This window comes from Podarcis tiliguerta (assembly GCF_965153285.1).
Source record: "Podarcis tiliguerta genome assembly, chromosome: 12".
NCBI classification, from domain to species: Eukaryota; Metazoa; Chordata; class Lepidosauria; order Squamata; family Lacertidae; genus Podarcis; species Podarcis tiliguerta.
The window spans coordinates 35,432,998-35,450,456 of record NC_139545.1 but is presented as its reverse complement, the minus strand read 5'-3'; the positions used below and the strand labels follow the sequence as shown (position 1 = coordinate 35,450,456).

General features: G+C 42.0%; 1 protein-coding gene across 2 annotated transcripts in view; it reads left to right on the top strand.

Moving 5' to 3' along the window:
• The first annotated feature begins 4,709 nt into the window (after window positions 1–4,709).
• Window positions 4,710–17,459, top strand: part of MINDY3 (MINDY lysine 48 deubiquitinase 3) — a 33,822-nt gene continuing 21,072 nt past the window's right edge. Inside the window, exons 1-5 of one of the 2 annotated variants that reach the window (XM_083405801.1) lie at window positions 4,710–4,988; window positions 5,199–5,448; window positions 11,691–11,770; window positions 12,660–12,717; window positions 13,618–13,791. In XM_083405801.1, coding sequence (XP_083261927.1) covers window positions 5,352–5,448; window positions 11,691–11,770; window positions 12,660–12,717; window positions 13,618–13,791 — 409 coding nt within the window. In that variant the 5' untranslated portion in view covers window positions 4,710–4,988; window positions 5,199–5,351. The other variant, XM_083405802.1, reaches the window with a different exon arrangement.

The window sequence follows — 17,459 nt, the reverse complement described above, 5'->3', positions numbered from 1 at the left end:
TAGCCTTTATACAATGTTATTGATTGATTGATTGATTGATTGATTGATTGTAGTTATATCCCACCTTTCCTTCAATGAGCTCAAGGTGGCATACATCTCTTCCTCTTCCATTTTATCCTTACAACAACCCTGTGACGTCGGTTAGGCTGAGTGTAAGTGACTCGTCCAAGGCATAGCTATCAACGTTTCCCTTTTTTTAAGGGAAATTCTCTTATTCCAAATAGGATTCCTCGCAAGAAAAGGGAAAAGTTGACAGCTATGGTCCAAGGTCACTCAAATGTGCTTCATGGCTGAGTGGAGTTTTGAACCGTAGTATCTCAGGGCCTAGTCCAACACTGTAGCTGCTCCAACACTACCTCTAAGGAACTCACAGTGGTGATTCAGCAGTAAGCTTCTGAAATAGATTATGCTGATAGTGACTTACTCAAAGTCTAGTGAGCTATGCCAGCAATTTATAGCCTATGTCCCTTATTTCAAAAAAGGAAGCAAAACTTGAGAAAACAGATGCCATCATTTTAACGACAAGCCATTCTAGGTAGAATCCCACTTCTCCTTCACATGGCTTCAATTTAATTAACTCGGAGTTAATCTTGATTTTAAACTCTTATTCGGGTTCTGCAAGACTGCAGTGAAGAGCTACCGTGAGCAGATGCAGTAGAGTATTTGATGCACCAGCCATATAAGATATTGATTGATATAAAGCAGCAGCTAATGGACCCAAACAAAAATCAAAGGCCAGAGGAAGTGCAGAGAATATTCATGAAATAGGTCCCACACAGGAACTCCGATACTTGGAAGAGCAGCATTGACACCTGGTGTTAGATCAGCAGTATTGCTTCGAAAATTAAAGGGCTTTTAAAAAGGGCACTGGCTAGTTCCAAGCTAGGGATGGTGTGAGACATTTCGGCACCTGATGCAAAGCACAAAATGGCACCCCCTCTCAATCAGGGAAAAAGGGGTAAGTGAAGATCTACATCAGGAACACAGGGGGAATAAAGATCTACACTGGGATCTGTTGCCCCTGTGGATCCTGCCACCCGAGGCAGTCCCCTCATCTTGCCTCACGGGAGGGTGTTGTAGGGTTGGCCCTGTTCCAAGCACTAAGTGGAAAACACTGTTGCTACTCTCACATACCTCAAGCAGCCCTCATTCTTAAGCTATATTGTCAGAAAAGGCCAACCAGAATGAAGAAGAAGAAGAAGAAGAAGAAGAGTTTGGATTTGATATCCCACCTTTCACTCCCCTTCAGGAGTCTCAAAGCGGCTAACATTCTCCTTTCCCTTCCTCCCCCACAACAAACACTCTGTGAGGTGAGTGGGGCTGAGAGACTTCAAAGAAGTGTGACTGGCCCAAGGTCACCCAGCAGCTGCATGTGGAGGAGTGGAGACGCGAACCCGGTTCACCAGATTACGAGACTACCACTCTTAACCCCTACACCACACTGACCGGAACAACTACCCCACGGGAAAAAGTTACAGCCTGTGGGGCTTTTTAGATTGTGGCGGTGGAGTGGGGCAAGTAAGGGGACACTGTATCGAATTATGCATTCTTAATCCATAATTACCTGGTTGCTAGTTGTGAGTCATTCCAAGAGAAGACTGGCAAGATGCCCCCAAGAAGGGATATTTATACTAAATTTTCCTTTGAAGAATATAAATCTACAATCCATTCCTAAACTTAATTGCTTACTACCACAATTACAAGTGGAAAACAAACTTACAGTAAATTATAGCAGGATGGTTTTTCTCTGGATGCATAAAAGAAAAATAATAAATTCCACTATTAGAATAATATTCGTTCAATCTTTTGGACATGGAAACATGTCTGGTGTGCAACTGGGCATGCTAAAAGTTGTCAGTTAAAGATTCTGATGCAGATTGCTGTCTCCGTGAAAACAAACCTTCCTGCCTAATTGGGAGCAATTAGCATTTTTTAAACACATGTAGTTTATGGATTTGTTGTAAGTGTGGCTTATTACTTGCAATAAATGTTGTCCATTCTAGGTTTTATGGCTTTACAATAAGCTTAAAAGTTTTATGGTTTAACAAGGGAGACAAAGTCATGCTGTTTTAAGATAGGAGGTGAGAGAACCAGAAGATCAGTGTGTGAATCTGGCCTGTGTTGCCTCTCCTGATGAGGGAATCTCATAGAAAACGTGATGCCTTCATTCCCCATGCAATCGGCTCAGCTGGGCTACATTAGGTTGAGGGAAATTATTAATAGGAGTATCAAATATGGGGTCTTATCCATTACCACAACATAGGCAGGTTGCACAGAAGTGCAAGTATTTGCCACAAGCTGATTAATTCTGCTTTTTTGCAGGGATCAGGTATACCTCTACCTGCCCCACACCTGATGCCACATATGCCATCAGGTGTGGGGCAGGTTGGGGTAATAGTCTTGTGGGCCAAATGAGGAGGCCTGGTCAGCCAGAGGTTCCCTAATCCTATTCGATGCCAGATTTTTTTTAAAAAAGGGAAAGAATGGATTGTGCTGGTAGAACTTTCCATCATCTCCATTTACGTGTGTGTAGTCTACTACAGTTTGTGAATTTTCATAACACCTATCTATGATTCCCCTCAGGGCAGCTGAGAAAAGAAACAGCAGTATCTATATCTTGAGAGTTATCAATAAATGGGAAAATATGGTCCACTGAAATTACAGTGGCCACACTTGAACAATCAATGACTGAAGAGAAATTCCAGTGTGGAACTGCTGAATTATACAGTGGTACCTCGGGTTAAGTACTTAATTAGTTCCGGAGGTCTGTTCTTAACCTGAAATGGTTCTTAACCTGAAGCACCACTTTAGCTAATGGGGCCTCCTGCTGCCGCCACGCCACCAGAGCACAATTTCTGTTCTCATCCTGAAGCAAAGTTCTTAACCTGAGGCACTATTTCTGGGTTAGCAGTGTGTGTAACCTGAAGCGTATGTAACCTGAAGTGTATGTAACCCGAGGTACCACTGTACTTCTCAAGAAGTTCAGTTTTTTCACCTGTGACCTGAACTGAGATAAAAGAACAGACCTCCCCCCAACCTCTGCAGGTATTAATTAGGTTGCCAACACCAGGATGTTTGTGTTGTCTTCAATGCTGCTTTGTGAATGGTCTCTCTATTGATTTGATTTTTCGTATAATCATCAGAGTCTGTCTTATTATTATGCATTTCATTTTCCTCCAACGTCAGTGCTAAGAATCCTCTGCTGTCAGAAGTATACTGTTCTACATTGGATAACATGTCATGTATCTGACGAAGTGGGCTCCAGTTCATAACACCTTATACCATTCTAAATTTGCTAGTCTTTTAAAAGGGCCACAAACTGTGTTTTTGTTGCTGCAGATGAAAATGGTCACCCCACTGGAAATTGTTTCCTATTCCTCTTTCTTTCCATCAAGCCCAGTTTTCTACTGCTGGCACTTTCCCACTACTATTTTACAAACACACACACATCCTTTCAAGTACTTCGGTGCTCAAATGGCAATCAAGCAGAAAAAGGGATCTTACATAAGCTCAAGAAAGGCCTCATTCTTAGGGCTGAACCGGATTAGATGCTGAGAAATGCACAATGAGACTCCTGATGGCTCACTTACAGCCATTTAGACTATCATGCGACCCACCCCCGAGGCAAGGAGCTAAGTAACTAGTCATACCTCAGGTTATGAACGCTGCGGGTTGCGTGTTTTCGAGTAGTGGACCGTGCCGAACCCGGAAGTACCGGAACAGGTTAGTTCTGGGTTTCAGCGCCCACGCATGCGCAGAAACACACAATGACATCACACGCATGCACAGAAGTGCCGAATCGCGTCACGCGCATGTGCAACGCTTCAAGCTGTGAACGCTCCGGGTTGCGAATGTGCTTCCTGCATGGATCACGTTCACAACCTGAGGTATGACTGCATGCAACTTTTAGAAGACATCTGAAGGCAGCCCTGTATAGGGAAGCTTTTTAATTTTTAATGTTTTATTATGTTTTCATATAGGTTGGAAGCAGCCCAAAGTGGTCAGGGCAACCCAGTCAGATGGATGGGGTATATAAATAATAAAAATTGCTGTTGATGATAATAAATAGGGTGTCCCTATTTTCATCTAAGAAATGTTGGAGGGTATGCATTAGGTACCACCCACCTGTCAAAAAGCTCAGCACTTCCTGTGGGGAACTTGGCCCCAAAGCTGATCCACCGGCACTGAACTTGCGCACCCAATTGCTTTTTCTTTCTTTACATTATCGGATCGTAATTGGTATAGTTACAGGTAGGTAGCCGTGTTGGTCTGCCGTAGTCGAAACAAAATAAAAAAAATTACTTCCAGTAGCACATTAAGAGACCAACTAAGTTGGTACGAGCTTTCGTGTGCATGTTTCGTAATTCGTATATTATGGGTTGTGTTGACTTAATATGCTCTTCATCCTCCTTTTCTAAATTCTATTCTGCAATATTTTAAAACCTCCAAAACTAAAAAAAAATAGGAATCCAGCCCGCGTGCACGACGACTCTTCCCGTTTTTACCAGGACACTCGCGCACAGAGCATTCATACAGGAAGCGAGAGCCGGGCGGGACTCTCCCACTTTGAAACGAACCCTTCTTTGTATCCACCCTATGAATGAGCATCTCGCCCTTCCTCCGGCTCCGTCCGCCCGCCATGGATTGGTCCGCCTACATGCCTGTCGCGCAGCTCAGTCGAATCACAGCCAGCCCTATTGTTGATTGGCGTGCGACCGAGCGTGTTTGTGTGCATCCCTTCCCTTCCCCGCCCCGCTTCTGACCGTGTTGTTAACTCCCCGAGTCAGGATGGGCGGGGGAGAAAGTGAGCCCCGCTTCGACGTCTCGGATTCGACGGGGTGCTTGCTTGTCAAGGAGCTGCTCCAATGGGGGCTGCCCGTAGTGCCCAACCCCACCATTCAGTATTACTACTGAGCCCTGAGGAAGGGAGCGGGTGAGGCAGGCGGGCGCGCGCGCGCAGCAGTGAGGGAGGAAGAACAGAAAGGCCGGTCAGTATAAGCAGCCGCGACGCCGACGGGGGAGTCGGTCCAGGCGGCCCCTCGCGGGGAAGCGCGGCCTCCTCAGGCGCGGCCTCTGAGGGGAAGCCGGGGGAGGGCGGCGCGGCCCTCTGTCGAGGGAGAAGCGCCTCAACGGGCGGCGCTGGGCCTCCGTCTGCCCCCTTTCCCTCTTCCTCAGCATCCCCCGCTTCTCCCCTTCAGGCCCGGCAGCCGCCTCGTGAGGAGTCCGCTTCGCCGCCGCCGCTTCCTCCGCCTCCTGCCCATGTTCAGCGAACGCAGGTTGGCCGCCGCCCCTCCGTCGCCTGTGCCGCCGCCGCCGCTGCCGCCTTTCCGCCGCCGCCGGGAGCCGCCGCCATGGCTGACTTGGGGCAGGAGGTCGTCCACTTGGTGTGGGGCAAGAAGCCCGGCACGCAGGGCCTCGCCGACACCATCTTCTGCCGGTGGGCACAAGGTACGTCCTGGCCTCCTCCCCCCCATCGCTCCTCCTGAGCCTCCCTCCCTCTTCGCAGCTTCATTCACTTTCACATTCCCCTTTCACACCCCCTCCTTCCGCATCCTGCACACACGTCTTCTTGCCTTTGGACCCCTGTGCTCTTTCCTTCTCCCCCTTTCCTCGTCATGTGGGAAGCGTGATGCCGTCGGTAGTGTCTGGCATGGCAAGCGCTCCCAGCTGGCGCAGCCTTGAACTGCATCATGGCAGAGAGGTGGGTGGTTTGTGACTTGGGAGAATAAGGGATCTCCACCCTTCTTGCTCTTCTGTCCCCCCCTTTTTTTTTTGCACTGTAAGTAGTGAGCTGAGATATATTCTCTCCCCTTGATACATCTTCCTTTGCTTGTTATTCCCCTGTTTTGAAATGGGCAGGAAGGGACCCAAATATACCCAGCAGTGGCACAGTCATCATGATAGCTGTTAAGATGTGTCATTTGCCTCCCCACTCCCACCCTGTGTATGAGCTGGGGATATCTTTTGCACCATAAGATTGGCAAACCCTTTCTTCAGTCTTCAGTATATTTACTATTGGGAAAGAGTGTACAGTGGTACCTTGGGTTAAGTACTTAATTCATTCCGGAGGTCCGCTCTTAACCTGAAACTGTTCTTAATCTGAAGCATTACTGGCCCCGCGCCGCCAGATCATGATTTCTGTTCTCATCCTGAAGCAAAGTTATTAACCCGAGGTACTATTTCTGGGTTAGCGGAGTCTGTAACTTGAAGCATATGTAACCTAAAGTGTTTGTAACCCGAGGTACCACTGTATTTGCCACCCAGTTAGGCCTGGGTGATATATTGCCCCGGACCAATATGAGGAGCAGACCGTGATGTCAGTTTCACTCAGCAGTATATCGCTGGTGAAACCGCCTCTGCTCCTGAGTCCCTCTGCTAGCAGCGTCCGCTGGAGGGCGTCAAGAGTTCCTATATCTCTGAGTGAAACCGCCATCCCACTCTGCCCTCATACGATAGAGGGGCTGTATCAGTGAGGGACCAATACAGTTCGTTCCTCCCTCTGCATCTTTAAACTGCTCAACTGAGGAGTGTGCAACTGCCCTTGCCTCAGTCGAGCAGTTAAAGGAGCCCCCAGCCAGGCACTGGCTTCTGCAAGCGGGGTGGGGGCTCTGTGAAACTGCTCAGCTGAGGGGAGCACAGTTGCCACTCCCCAGAGTGGGCAGTCAAAGGAGCCCCAATGCTTCGCACATGAGGCACGTGAGCCGTGAGAGCACTGGGGCTGTCTCAGCTGGGGGGGGGACCTCCCCACAGCTGAGCAGCACAAACAAGCCGCATTGTCCTAGTCTGTGAGCCTGGGTGAAACTGCCTCAGCTCTCAAGGTGAAAGCTGGGGAAGTTTCACCTGGTGTCTCGTGGGTAGAAGCCAGTGCATCTTGTTTTTTCAACATCACAGTATATCGCCAAACTGCGATGTTTGGCTGGCGATACACCATGATGTCGAAAAGCTGATATCACCCAGCCCTAAACCCAATAGGTGACAAGATACATCTTCTGCTGCTCCTTTGTCTGTGGTTAAGGACAAACTAGTAATTTTCTCCCAGCTGTGTTGTAAACAGTGCTACTATGTTCAGCACAGTTTTATTGCTATTTGTAATAACTACCCTACATGGTTGGGTAACATTGGTGCTATTACGTCATGTGTGTAAGTCAAAGGTCCTGGGTTTCCTTAAGACTGTCATTCTAACCATTAGTTTTTCTGATAAATATCTGCCATGTCGTATTGCATGTTATGCTTTTGGTCTGGTTTCACAGAACTGGAAAATTGGTGCTCTTGCCCAAGAATCTGAAATACTTTTTGATTGGTTAGCAAGGCTTTCTTCTAAGTACTGCATGGACTTGGGATGTGATATCCTTTTAGTATAATTTCACATTTACAGTCTAGATTGCTGTGGAATATGTAGAAAAAGGTTTCAACATTTCCTCTTCTCTAAGCTTGACTTTGGCTTACTCTATGCATATAATGATGCAGCATTGATTGCATTGATAGCAAACACTGCTATCAATAGCTTGTCCATGAATAATGAATATAAAAACATTACAAGTTATTCTGTTCTTTCTGTTTTGCTTTGGGAGATTTTTTTTGTAACCTAAAAGTTGGTGTGCTGTGATCTTGGTAGAAAAAAATTATGGATATTGTCCATACTACTGATTCCCAAGAGGTTAATAAAAGCTTTGAATTGCTTATTACAGCACTGACAATAGAAACAACGAAGTGCAAATATTTATCCAATAATAATTACTGTGTTTGGGCATGGCACCGAAAGCTTCCTCTAAAAAACAGCATTTAGGAATCATCCGTGTAATCTTTCTAGAAAATTAACATGGTCCTCATTTTAATGTCTCCGTATTTTTCATTTGACAATATTTTATAATGTCCTTTTAGAAGTGCCATCCTGTAATTGGAAATTGCTAAATTTTGTGGACACCACAAGATGATTTAGCCCTATAGCCCATTTAAAATAGCTGCTGGTGCGACCTAGCCAGTATATGCTCATGTAGAACTGATAAGTTAAATGGAAATGTAAACATGTTAAATGAATTAATTGGGCAGTAACATGTGTAGTTACTCTTGTCTTTGCAGTATACATCGTCTCCACCCTTTCAAATGTTTTACCCAGGTAACTAACTCCTTGGTAGATCTACAAAAAAAGGCACCCCCTAAAGTTATTGTTTCTGGGTTGACAATATCTTAGCCCAGGCTTCCTCACCCTCGGCCCTCCAGATGTTTTTTTGGCCTACAACTCCCATGACCCCTAGCTAGCAGGACCAGTGGCCAGGGATGATGGGAATTGTAGTCTCAAAACATCTGGAGGGACGAGGTTGAGGAAGCCTGTCTTAGCCCATTCCATCATTTCCATTAACTTGAACCTCAGATGCATGGCAAACCACTCTAATGAAATTATTTGTTTTGCAATAAAAGGTAACTGAGGGAAGAGAACGAGAACAATTAGTTGGAAGTTTGGCTTCTTGCAGCAAAATGCTGCTGCTAAGTGCTCTCCTCAGTGCAGTTCTGGCCACAGTTGATGTTTCATCATCAATAAAATATGCATTTGTGGTTATGACCATGTTCAAAATGTGTTGGTGTTATAGAAATGCTCCTGTTTGCTTCCAGTGGCCTACTTCATACATCACATTAAAAATAGATTGTGGTTCAATGTGAATGAGCAATGAGGTGGTATATGCTGCTCATAGGTTCCTAAGGTGGTCCTCCTTCAATCTTCCTGCTGCACCACAAACAAAACAAGCCAAAATTTGGCTTGTCATATTGTTCAAACCTGGGCTTGTGGTTTGTTCTTCTCAAGCCACACCACGAGGGTTAAACCAAGAACAAACCTTGATTTCTGTTCATGGTTGGTTTGAAAGAAACAAGCAATGAGCCTGGGTTCAGATAACAGGCCGGACTCCGGCTTGTTATGTCTGTGGAGCAATAGAAGCAGGAGCAGGAGAAGAACACCACAGGAACTTTGAGCAGTGTGCAGTAGCACTACAGCCTGTTTAAACTATGGTTTAATGTGATATGCATTCTAGACCAATGTGATTTGTCCTTTATTTTTCTACAACTGTTCTCCTTTGTGTGTTGGCTGCTGAAACAATAATCACACATTCTGTTGTCCCCTCTTGGGAACAGCTATTTTCCTTTTATTTCCTGTTTTACATTCAGGTAGGTAGCCGTGTTGGTCTGACACAGTCAAAATAAATAATTTTTTTAAAAAAAAAATTAATGTCCAGTAGCACCTTAGAGAGCAACTAAGTTTGTTCTGGGTATAAGCTTTTGTGTGCATGCATACTTCTTCAGATACCAGATATCTGAAGAAGTCTGCATGCACACGAAAGCTTTTTAAATTTATTTTCCTGTTTTACATAGAGAGGAGTGTTATAAACGGGTATTGCATTGATTGCATTTCTCTCTGTGTGCATGCTCAATTAACATTTTGGAGCTTATATGTGCTTGTAACTATGTTACTTGTTATTGTTAAGCTATTACCTTAGTTTCTTTAGTTTGGCTGCTGCTGTCAGTGCTTTTATATTAAAGTCTGTTTGATTGAGGGACCTGGCAGCTGGATATGTTGATAAGAAAGGGAAGGGCAAGTAGTATGTTCTGGCAGTTGTCTGTTTTAAGGAGCTCATCACTGAATTTGTTTTCATGAGCAGATTTGGGTTATGATAGGGCTCCATGTTGCCTTCAGAAAAACACTGGCAACAGTGGACAGGAAATCTCATGGATGAACAATCCCAAATCTCTGAAACGTGTTGACCAAAAAAAAGGGATGAATCATAAAGTTGTCTTGGCCTTCTCTTTTCTTCTTCTTTTTTAAAAAAGGTTCACTTTGACTGGCTGTACTGAAATAATTTGGTCAGAAGTGCAAGCTTGTTTGGTTATAATTTAAAATATTTGTGCCTATAATTGAAGGATCAATAAGAAAGAAACGTAAGTTGAAGAAATCCCAGCTAAGTAATTAATTTGAAGAAGAATTTTCTTTTTGAAAAGGTTGGATAAAAAACATTTCAATCACCACCCTGGTCCTTTTGTGTACATAATAAATCACATTCTCATGTTCTCACTCATGTAGACGGTGTGTGAACTTGAGTGACTGGGGGTATAGTCAGCTGCAATTTCTGTGTTTGCACAGGATGGAAAAATTGTTTTGTGATATATGAGAAAGTTGTGTGACCTGCTAGAAGATTTCTGGTAAGACAGGATAAACACCTCTGTCGCAAATACAGTATATGCTACAGTGTCTGTTAAATAGATGACTGTTGCCCATCTGTTCTGTTGACTTGGTTAATATATTTTATTCTTCACTTCTCCCCTAAGTTGGATTTTTCTGGTTTTGGTTCTATTGCAGCTTTTCCCCACCCTCTTTCACCCCAGCAACTCGCTTAGACTGGAATAGAAGCTTTCAATCTTTACAGTGCCTTTGTGTTAATATAAGCTACAGCTATTGTCAAGTCAGAAAACCTGGCCTTGTTTTGCTGTCCTATCATATAACAATTTTAGAGTTGCTGAGCTCAATGCAAGTTTGTTCTAACATCGTATTGTGACTATAATCTTCAGTACTCACATTCAAAATATTCCCCCTAAATACGCTTTTTAAAAAGTTCATAGAGTCCTTGGAATTACATGCAAGTCTTGCTTTTTATGTTGACCTGCTTCAGAGAGGGACTGCACTTGTTTACCATTTCCTACAGTATCCTTGTAAATGTTTGTGTCTTGTAAAAATACCCCCTTCACCCCTTATATTGACATGGCAGATGAAACTTGTATCCATTGTTTTTGGTTTGTTTCATGGTTCCATTTAGCTACTGGAAAAGCTAATCAAAAGCGACATATTTGTACACTCTGTTCACTCCAATACCTCGTTTGTGTCAAAGCAATACACTGCTCTAGATTGAATATGACCTAGAAAGTGCATGGAGTTCAATACAAAATTGAGCAAAACTGCAGAGCACAGTTTTTGTGTGTAGCTGGAATGTACCATTGGGGAGTTAGGATATCTGTGTTCATATGGAATTTATTATTTGTTGAACCCAGTTGAAGGTAGGCATTTGATGAGACCATGACTGTGTCCTCTCACCCACCCACCGGTATATGGACATTACCATGTGGGTCTCCACTCCCCCACCCCCAGTCATTTATTTATACTTTGTCCCGGGACTTTTTCTTAAAACATTAAGAAAAAGTTTTCTTTTACAATGTTGGAACCTGCTTAGGTTCTGGTTTAAGAAGAAATGTAGTGATATATATGAATGTGTGTGTGTATGTGTATGTAGATAGATGATAGATAGATGATAGATAGATAGATAGATACAATAAAGGTATGCCTGTCACTGCAGCACTTGTGTTGGAATAAGGATTTGATGGCCTTTGCCAAGCCAGACTGAATAACATTTCCACATTTCTAACAGAAGGTAGGATAAGTTAGGATATAAACACTAGGAAATGATGATTACCTACTACCACTCCGAAAATTAGGCTGGGGTTGATGCAGCTTCTTGAAAACATCAGTACAATGAATAGATACCGTTAAAAGAACTGAGCAGGGTTGTTTGAGTTTTATTAGGCAGAGACAGAATATTGAAAGTAGAACTCAGTAGTTTGACTCTGACAAGCAATAAGTATGAAAGACTGTTCTATTAATGGACATTTTTCTTTGGAAACAACTAACCCATTATTTTGGTTCCTCCTATTAGGGTTTGTATTTAGTGAATCAGAATCAACTGCATTAGAACAATTTGAAGGAGGCCCCTGCGCTGTGATTGCACCCATCCAGGTAATACTATAGAAGCTTGTGGAAACTATGTAAATTTGAAACATACCTATTTTCACCTTCTCTCCTTTGGCTTATGTGAAAACCTAAAGTAAACACTATGACAAATATGTATTGGTTGGTTATTCTCTGTTGAAGTAGTACAGATTGAACGGTGATTATTCTCTGTTGAAGTAGTACAGTGGTGCCTCGCAAGACGAAATTAATTCGTTCTGCGAGTTTTTTCGTCTTGTGAATTTTTTCGTCTTGCGAAGCACCACTGTGTATTGATGGTTTCCCATAGGAATGCATTGGCGGTTTTTAAAAAAAGGCGCAAGACGTTTCGTCTTGCGAAGCAAGCCCAAAGGGAAATCCGTCTTGCGAAGCAACTCAGAAAACAAAAAACTCTTTCGTCTTGCGAGTTTTTCGTCTTCCGAGGCATTCGTCTTGCGAGGTACCACTGTGCAGATTGAAAGCTACCAGTGCTGCTGTTTTGAGCCACTGTTGTCTGCAGCATTAAATCAGTTGCAGATAGAGATCTGAGAACTAACCTGTTCCGTGAGTTCCTGCGGCTCTTAACTCTTGATAAAGTTCATTTTATGTTTTAGGTAGGGGCAGATATCTAGTCCTCTAAATTGGCCATCAAATGCTTCAAACATTTGTAAGATTTGGAGAGAATGATATAATTGCATGAGAAAATTTATCATGCTGTTATGGTTAAGCAATTTCTAATCCTGTAGCTATGTAAATAAAAGTAAATTGTACCTTTGCATAGGGAAAAAGGCCTTCTGTAACTAGAAATGTATTCAAAATTTTTTTAAAGAAGTTAAACTGATATTGAAAATGGAACACTTTGCACCACTGAAGAACAAATCATACATATCTGATATGTCAATGTTATCTTTAATATAAGGCATTCCTTCTGAAGAAGCTTTTTACTTGTGAGAAATCTACCTGGAGACAATGTCAAGGTAACCATAAACCTACCTCCACAAGAGGGTTTTGATATAGTACTTGCCAGCAAATTACACAGTGTTAAGCTAAATTATAGTTCACTATTATTCATGAGCTATTAGCAATATTCTTCTGCAGTAATTTGATGTTACAATTAGTGTACAAATGCATTATTTGCTGATGATTTTGAAATAGAGGATTTAGAATTCAGCGTTACAAAATTTAAGTGGGGCTCAAGCAAGTCCAAATCCTTCAAATGGAATTGTCATGTAAATTAGGCAAGTGGCAGAAATGTCACTTTATATTCTTTATTCTTACTACACAGTTTGTCTTACTGTTTCTGCTGAACTTGTTTCTCTTATCTTAGGACTGGAGAAGGTGGACTTATCCTCATTGATCATTGTATTCAATTGGGATAAGTGGAGGCACTTGGAACTCTGATGAATAAAGAACCTTTGCCCATTACCATTATTTTCTAAGGCTTAGTAGAAGTTAATTGTGTGTATGTTTAGTTTCTCCCCTAGAAAAAACAGTGAACTGGAATCTGCCAAAGTTGTCAAATTATAAATGCAAAGAAAAACTGGTTCTTAAGGTTGAACTCATTTGTATTGTGATCATGACATGAATTGTAAACAGATCTTTTCTGCTCCAGATCATGCCTCCCTTGTTCCATTTTCGTACTCTTATCCTCCCGTCCCTGCTGAATTAAGTAGAAAAATTGGACTGGTAGATTAGATGTCTAGGTAGCCTCAAGATATAGATTTGACCTGGAAACCACCAGTTGCCAATCCTTCTCCTAGCCTGCCTTAAAGCTGCCAGAGTTTAAGGAAAACCCTGAGTAGTATGAACATTGCCAGATGTTTTGCATGCAAGTTCAATGTCAAAATTTGGCTTTGTTCTGACTTTGAATATTTCAGAGGAAGAGCAGAAGAATCTCCTATGTCATACCTTAAGTGATATTTTGGAACTGGCTTCCTCTGATAATTCAGAATCATACTGTTTGGTAACATGGCGAAGAGGAAGGACTGCTGAAGAAACTGCTAGTATTTCTGAGAGTTCTGCTGAGTCAAGCCACCAAGAGGACCAGCCTTGTAAGATATGCCTTGTGTAATATGATTCTGAACACTGCTTTGGTTTTGTTAACAAGCTTTATTTTGTTTTTAACAATGCTTTTTATTGTATACCAGATCTCTTATCCTGGCACTAGTAGTTCTTCAGTTGCAAAAATTAAGCTCAATAAGCTCATTTAAGTCCCATTGATCTAAGGCAGGGTGGGCTAACCTGTGCAGCATCCCCTCTGCTGAAGTCACTGAACTTGATTCCCATCGTTCCTGATGATTGGCCATGTTGGTTCAGACTGATGGGAGTTGTAGTTCAACAACATCTGAGGAGTCACAGGTTAGCCACCCCTGATCTAAGGACATTGACAAACACTCAAGCCTAGTGTTGCATCCCATTTTATGGTGCTAGGCAACCCTTAGCTATTGAATATTAGGTTTATAATATTTGGATTATATAAACACATTTTGACTTAATAAAATGGTGCCCCTAATGAATCAGGCAGCAGACTGTATAGCAATATTTTTCTGATACAATAATTTAGAAATGCTGTAGGTGTGAGGCATAATATTGAAGAGGCATTCCTCTATCTGCTTCATGTGACACGTGCATAACGTAAGAATTTCAGAAGTATTCAATTGCAAATTTTCATCAGTTTAATATTTATTAAGCATAAGATTGATCAACTGATCAAATGTCAGTTCTATTAAATATATACTTAATTGAAGAGGACCAGTGTGAGTGATTTGGAAACGACTTTTCACTGTTAAATTTATCTTACTACCCTTGTGTGTTCCATAGTTACTTTGGGTTATTTTAACACATTTGTTTAGTTTCCACCTGCAAGCAATTTAATATGATATCATTAGGTCATTCACAATGGGCAGTCACCAGAGGAGAGTTGCTATGAAGACTCTTGCATGTGATTAGTGTTTTGATATTCTTGTCAAAACATTTTCTCTAAATAAGTAAATTTATTCATATGTGGGTCATAAAAATAAAAGGAGAAATTGAACCTTCCCCCTCACATAAATATACTTTATCATCATGTTATTGCAGTTCAAAATATTCTTATTTAAAAAGCTACTTTTAAAAAGAGAATGCTGGAAAACCACTATAATTCTATGACATTCTGAAAAGTGCTATTATGGGTACCTTTTAGTAAAAGAGAACACCACATTCCTATCACTGGTATCGACTTCTGCATAATTGTGTGACATTTACCAGCTTAGTTTCAGGAACTCGTGATTTGTACTTTTCTATTCTTTCCTGATTTAATTGCAACAGAATGGGCACATATTTAATAAATATCAGTAACACAAGTATTCAGTATCCATTATCAGGTTCTAAGTACATGCAAAGAGTCTGGCTTTTAAAACCAACAAGCAAACCCACACTTATTCAATATAGGGAACTTTTGGTGACATCTCACATTGCACAGGTGGGCATCTGCTCACATAGTGGGACTTGCCCTTGCTCCTTACAGTAGGGCTGGGTGATACACCAACATATCGTCCAAAACCAGCTTGATCATTGTTTGATCTGTTTGAGCTGGCAATATATCGTGAATCTAAATGTGTGTAAGGGCTAGGCAATAACTGGTTTTCAACATTGCAATAACTCACCAGTTAAACACTGCAATGTTATCACCAGCTAAACCTCACAATATCATCAGCTAAATACTGTAGTGTCATCACTAGTTAAACATTGGAATAGCTTAGCATTATGTGAATGAGTTTGGTCTCCCACTCTGCTCACATGCTGCTTTTCCACTCTGGCAAAGCTGACAAGAACTTTGGAAGCTTTCTCTTCCAGTTTTGATAAGCCACAGCTTACTATGTCAGAAAACCAGCAGACGGTACTCAGTCTTGACTTTGGGTAGTGGAAACCCACTTCAAATCATAGGAAAGTTCCAGTGTCTCACCAGTAGGTGTGACCGGACATCCACATCTGCTCTGGAGGGTCTCCCAACCCTCTGGAGTTATTTGGCGGGCACACAGGGACTGCAAAGGGCAGGATAGGACAGAAAAGACCTATTGGAATAAGGATACAAGTAATATCCAGTACTGAATAACTAGCATTTATTCAATAGTCTTACAAAACTGGAGTAATAAGAAAACATAATGCCCTATTGTGATTGTAGTTCCCTTCAGATGCCCTGCATGAAAGGCAGGGATGAGGAGGCATGCAGCTTTGGGGTTGGGGCCAGAGTGTGGCCCCACTTCCCCTTCAAGTTGTGGAGCCCTGTATATATAGACAGACATTCAACACCCTCTCTCTCCATCTCTCTCTCTCTCTCTCTCTCTCACACACACACACACACACTGTAAAGGTATGAATAGAATTTTTAAGATGATTGTCATTTTTAAGATTTAGCGTGGTATTCTTTCTCACACTGCTGTGTCTGTCATACAGTGAATTAAATTCGAGGGAGGGATTTGACTTGAGTTCCTGGTTGCACAAAGTGACTGTAAAATGCAGTGTAGAAATTGGCCTTGAGATCATAAAATGGGATGTAATATTGAAACTTGCTATACAGAATACTTTCTGCTAGTTTGTAAGGAAAATAAACACCTGTAACTTTCTGCTTCCTCTCTACACTAACACCAGATCACCTGCCTGCATTTTGCTCGTCAGGCATGTTTTTTGTATTTGACTTTTACTCAAATTTCATTTTCCTCAATGCATACCAATTTTGAAGCTACAACTTATTATAGAAAGAAAGGCATGTATATTTAGGAATATATGCAAAGTACCACAAAAGTGTTCCTCATAAGGCCTTTTCAGCTCCCTCTTCTGGTGGCAGCAGCCCAAAGGGCACAAGGAAGGGAAAACTGGCAGTTTTTACCTTCCCATCCACATGCTTCTCTGCATATATACTGAAGACTTCTGTGGCTGAAAAACTATGACCCGGGGCAATATCTTTATATAAATTTTTTGGACTTCTGGTTTCTTCCTCATCCCCTGAAGAACAGATATGGGGGAAAAACTTAGCTGAAAAGTCCGCGACTTTCCCTTGTTTGTCTACACACTTCTGATGAAACTATAACAGATTCTTATTCTAGTAATTAACCACACAGCCGTAATACATTTTATGGAGTGTGTTGTTTGCTGCAAAACAACAACAACAAAAAACCCTTGTAACTTTAGTAAATCATTTTTTTTGTACAGATACTTTATATTAAAGCTTTCCCATTTCCCATTTTATACTTCCTTAAATAGTGAATCAGACAGCTTAATTCAAACCTTCCTGTTTTATACAGGACTTTTTCTCTCAGCAGTACTTGTGTTCCTCTAATCATAGTCCATCTCTTGACATACTGTTCTTACCATTCCATTCAGTGCAGTAGGGTCAGTGAAATTGGCAACAGTAACTGGTCCACAGATTGCCAATGCAAAGTCTACTTGTTTCATCTGCTTTATGTTGTGCACAACTATGATTTGTTTGCCATTCATTGACTGAAATAGTGCTAATTCACAGGTTCAGAAATACCTTTATATCATAAGTCCCTCAGGTTGTGATATTCATAATTTAATTGGTTTTATTGGATGTGATTGGTGCAATAATTAATTGGTGCAGTAATTAATTTTAGAACACTTTTCACCGAGGCAGGGGCTCCCAAACAGTGATCTGCAGACCACTGGTGGTCCCTGAGTTTCATTCAGGTGGTCCACAGCATGTCTGTAGAAGTACAATTAA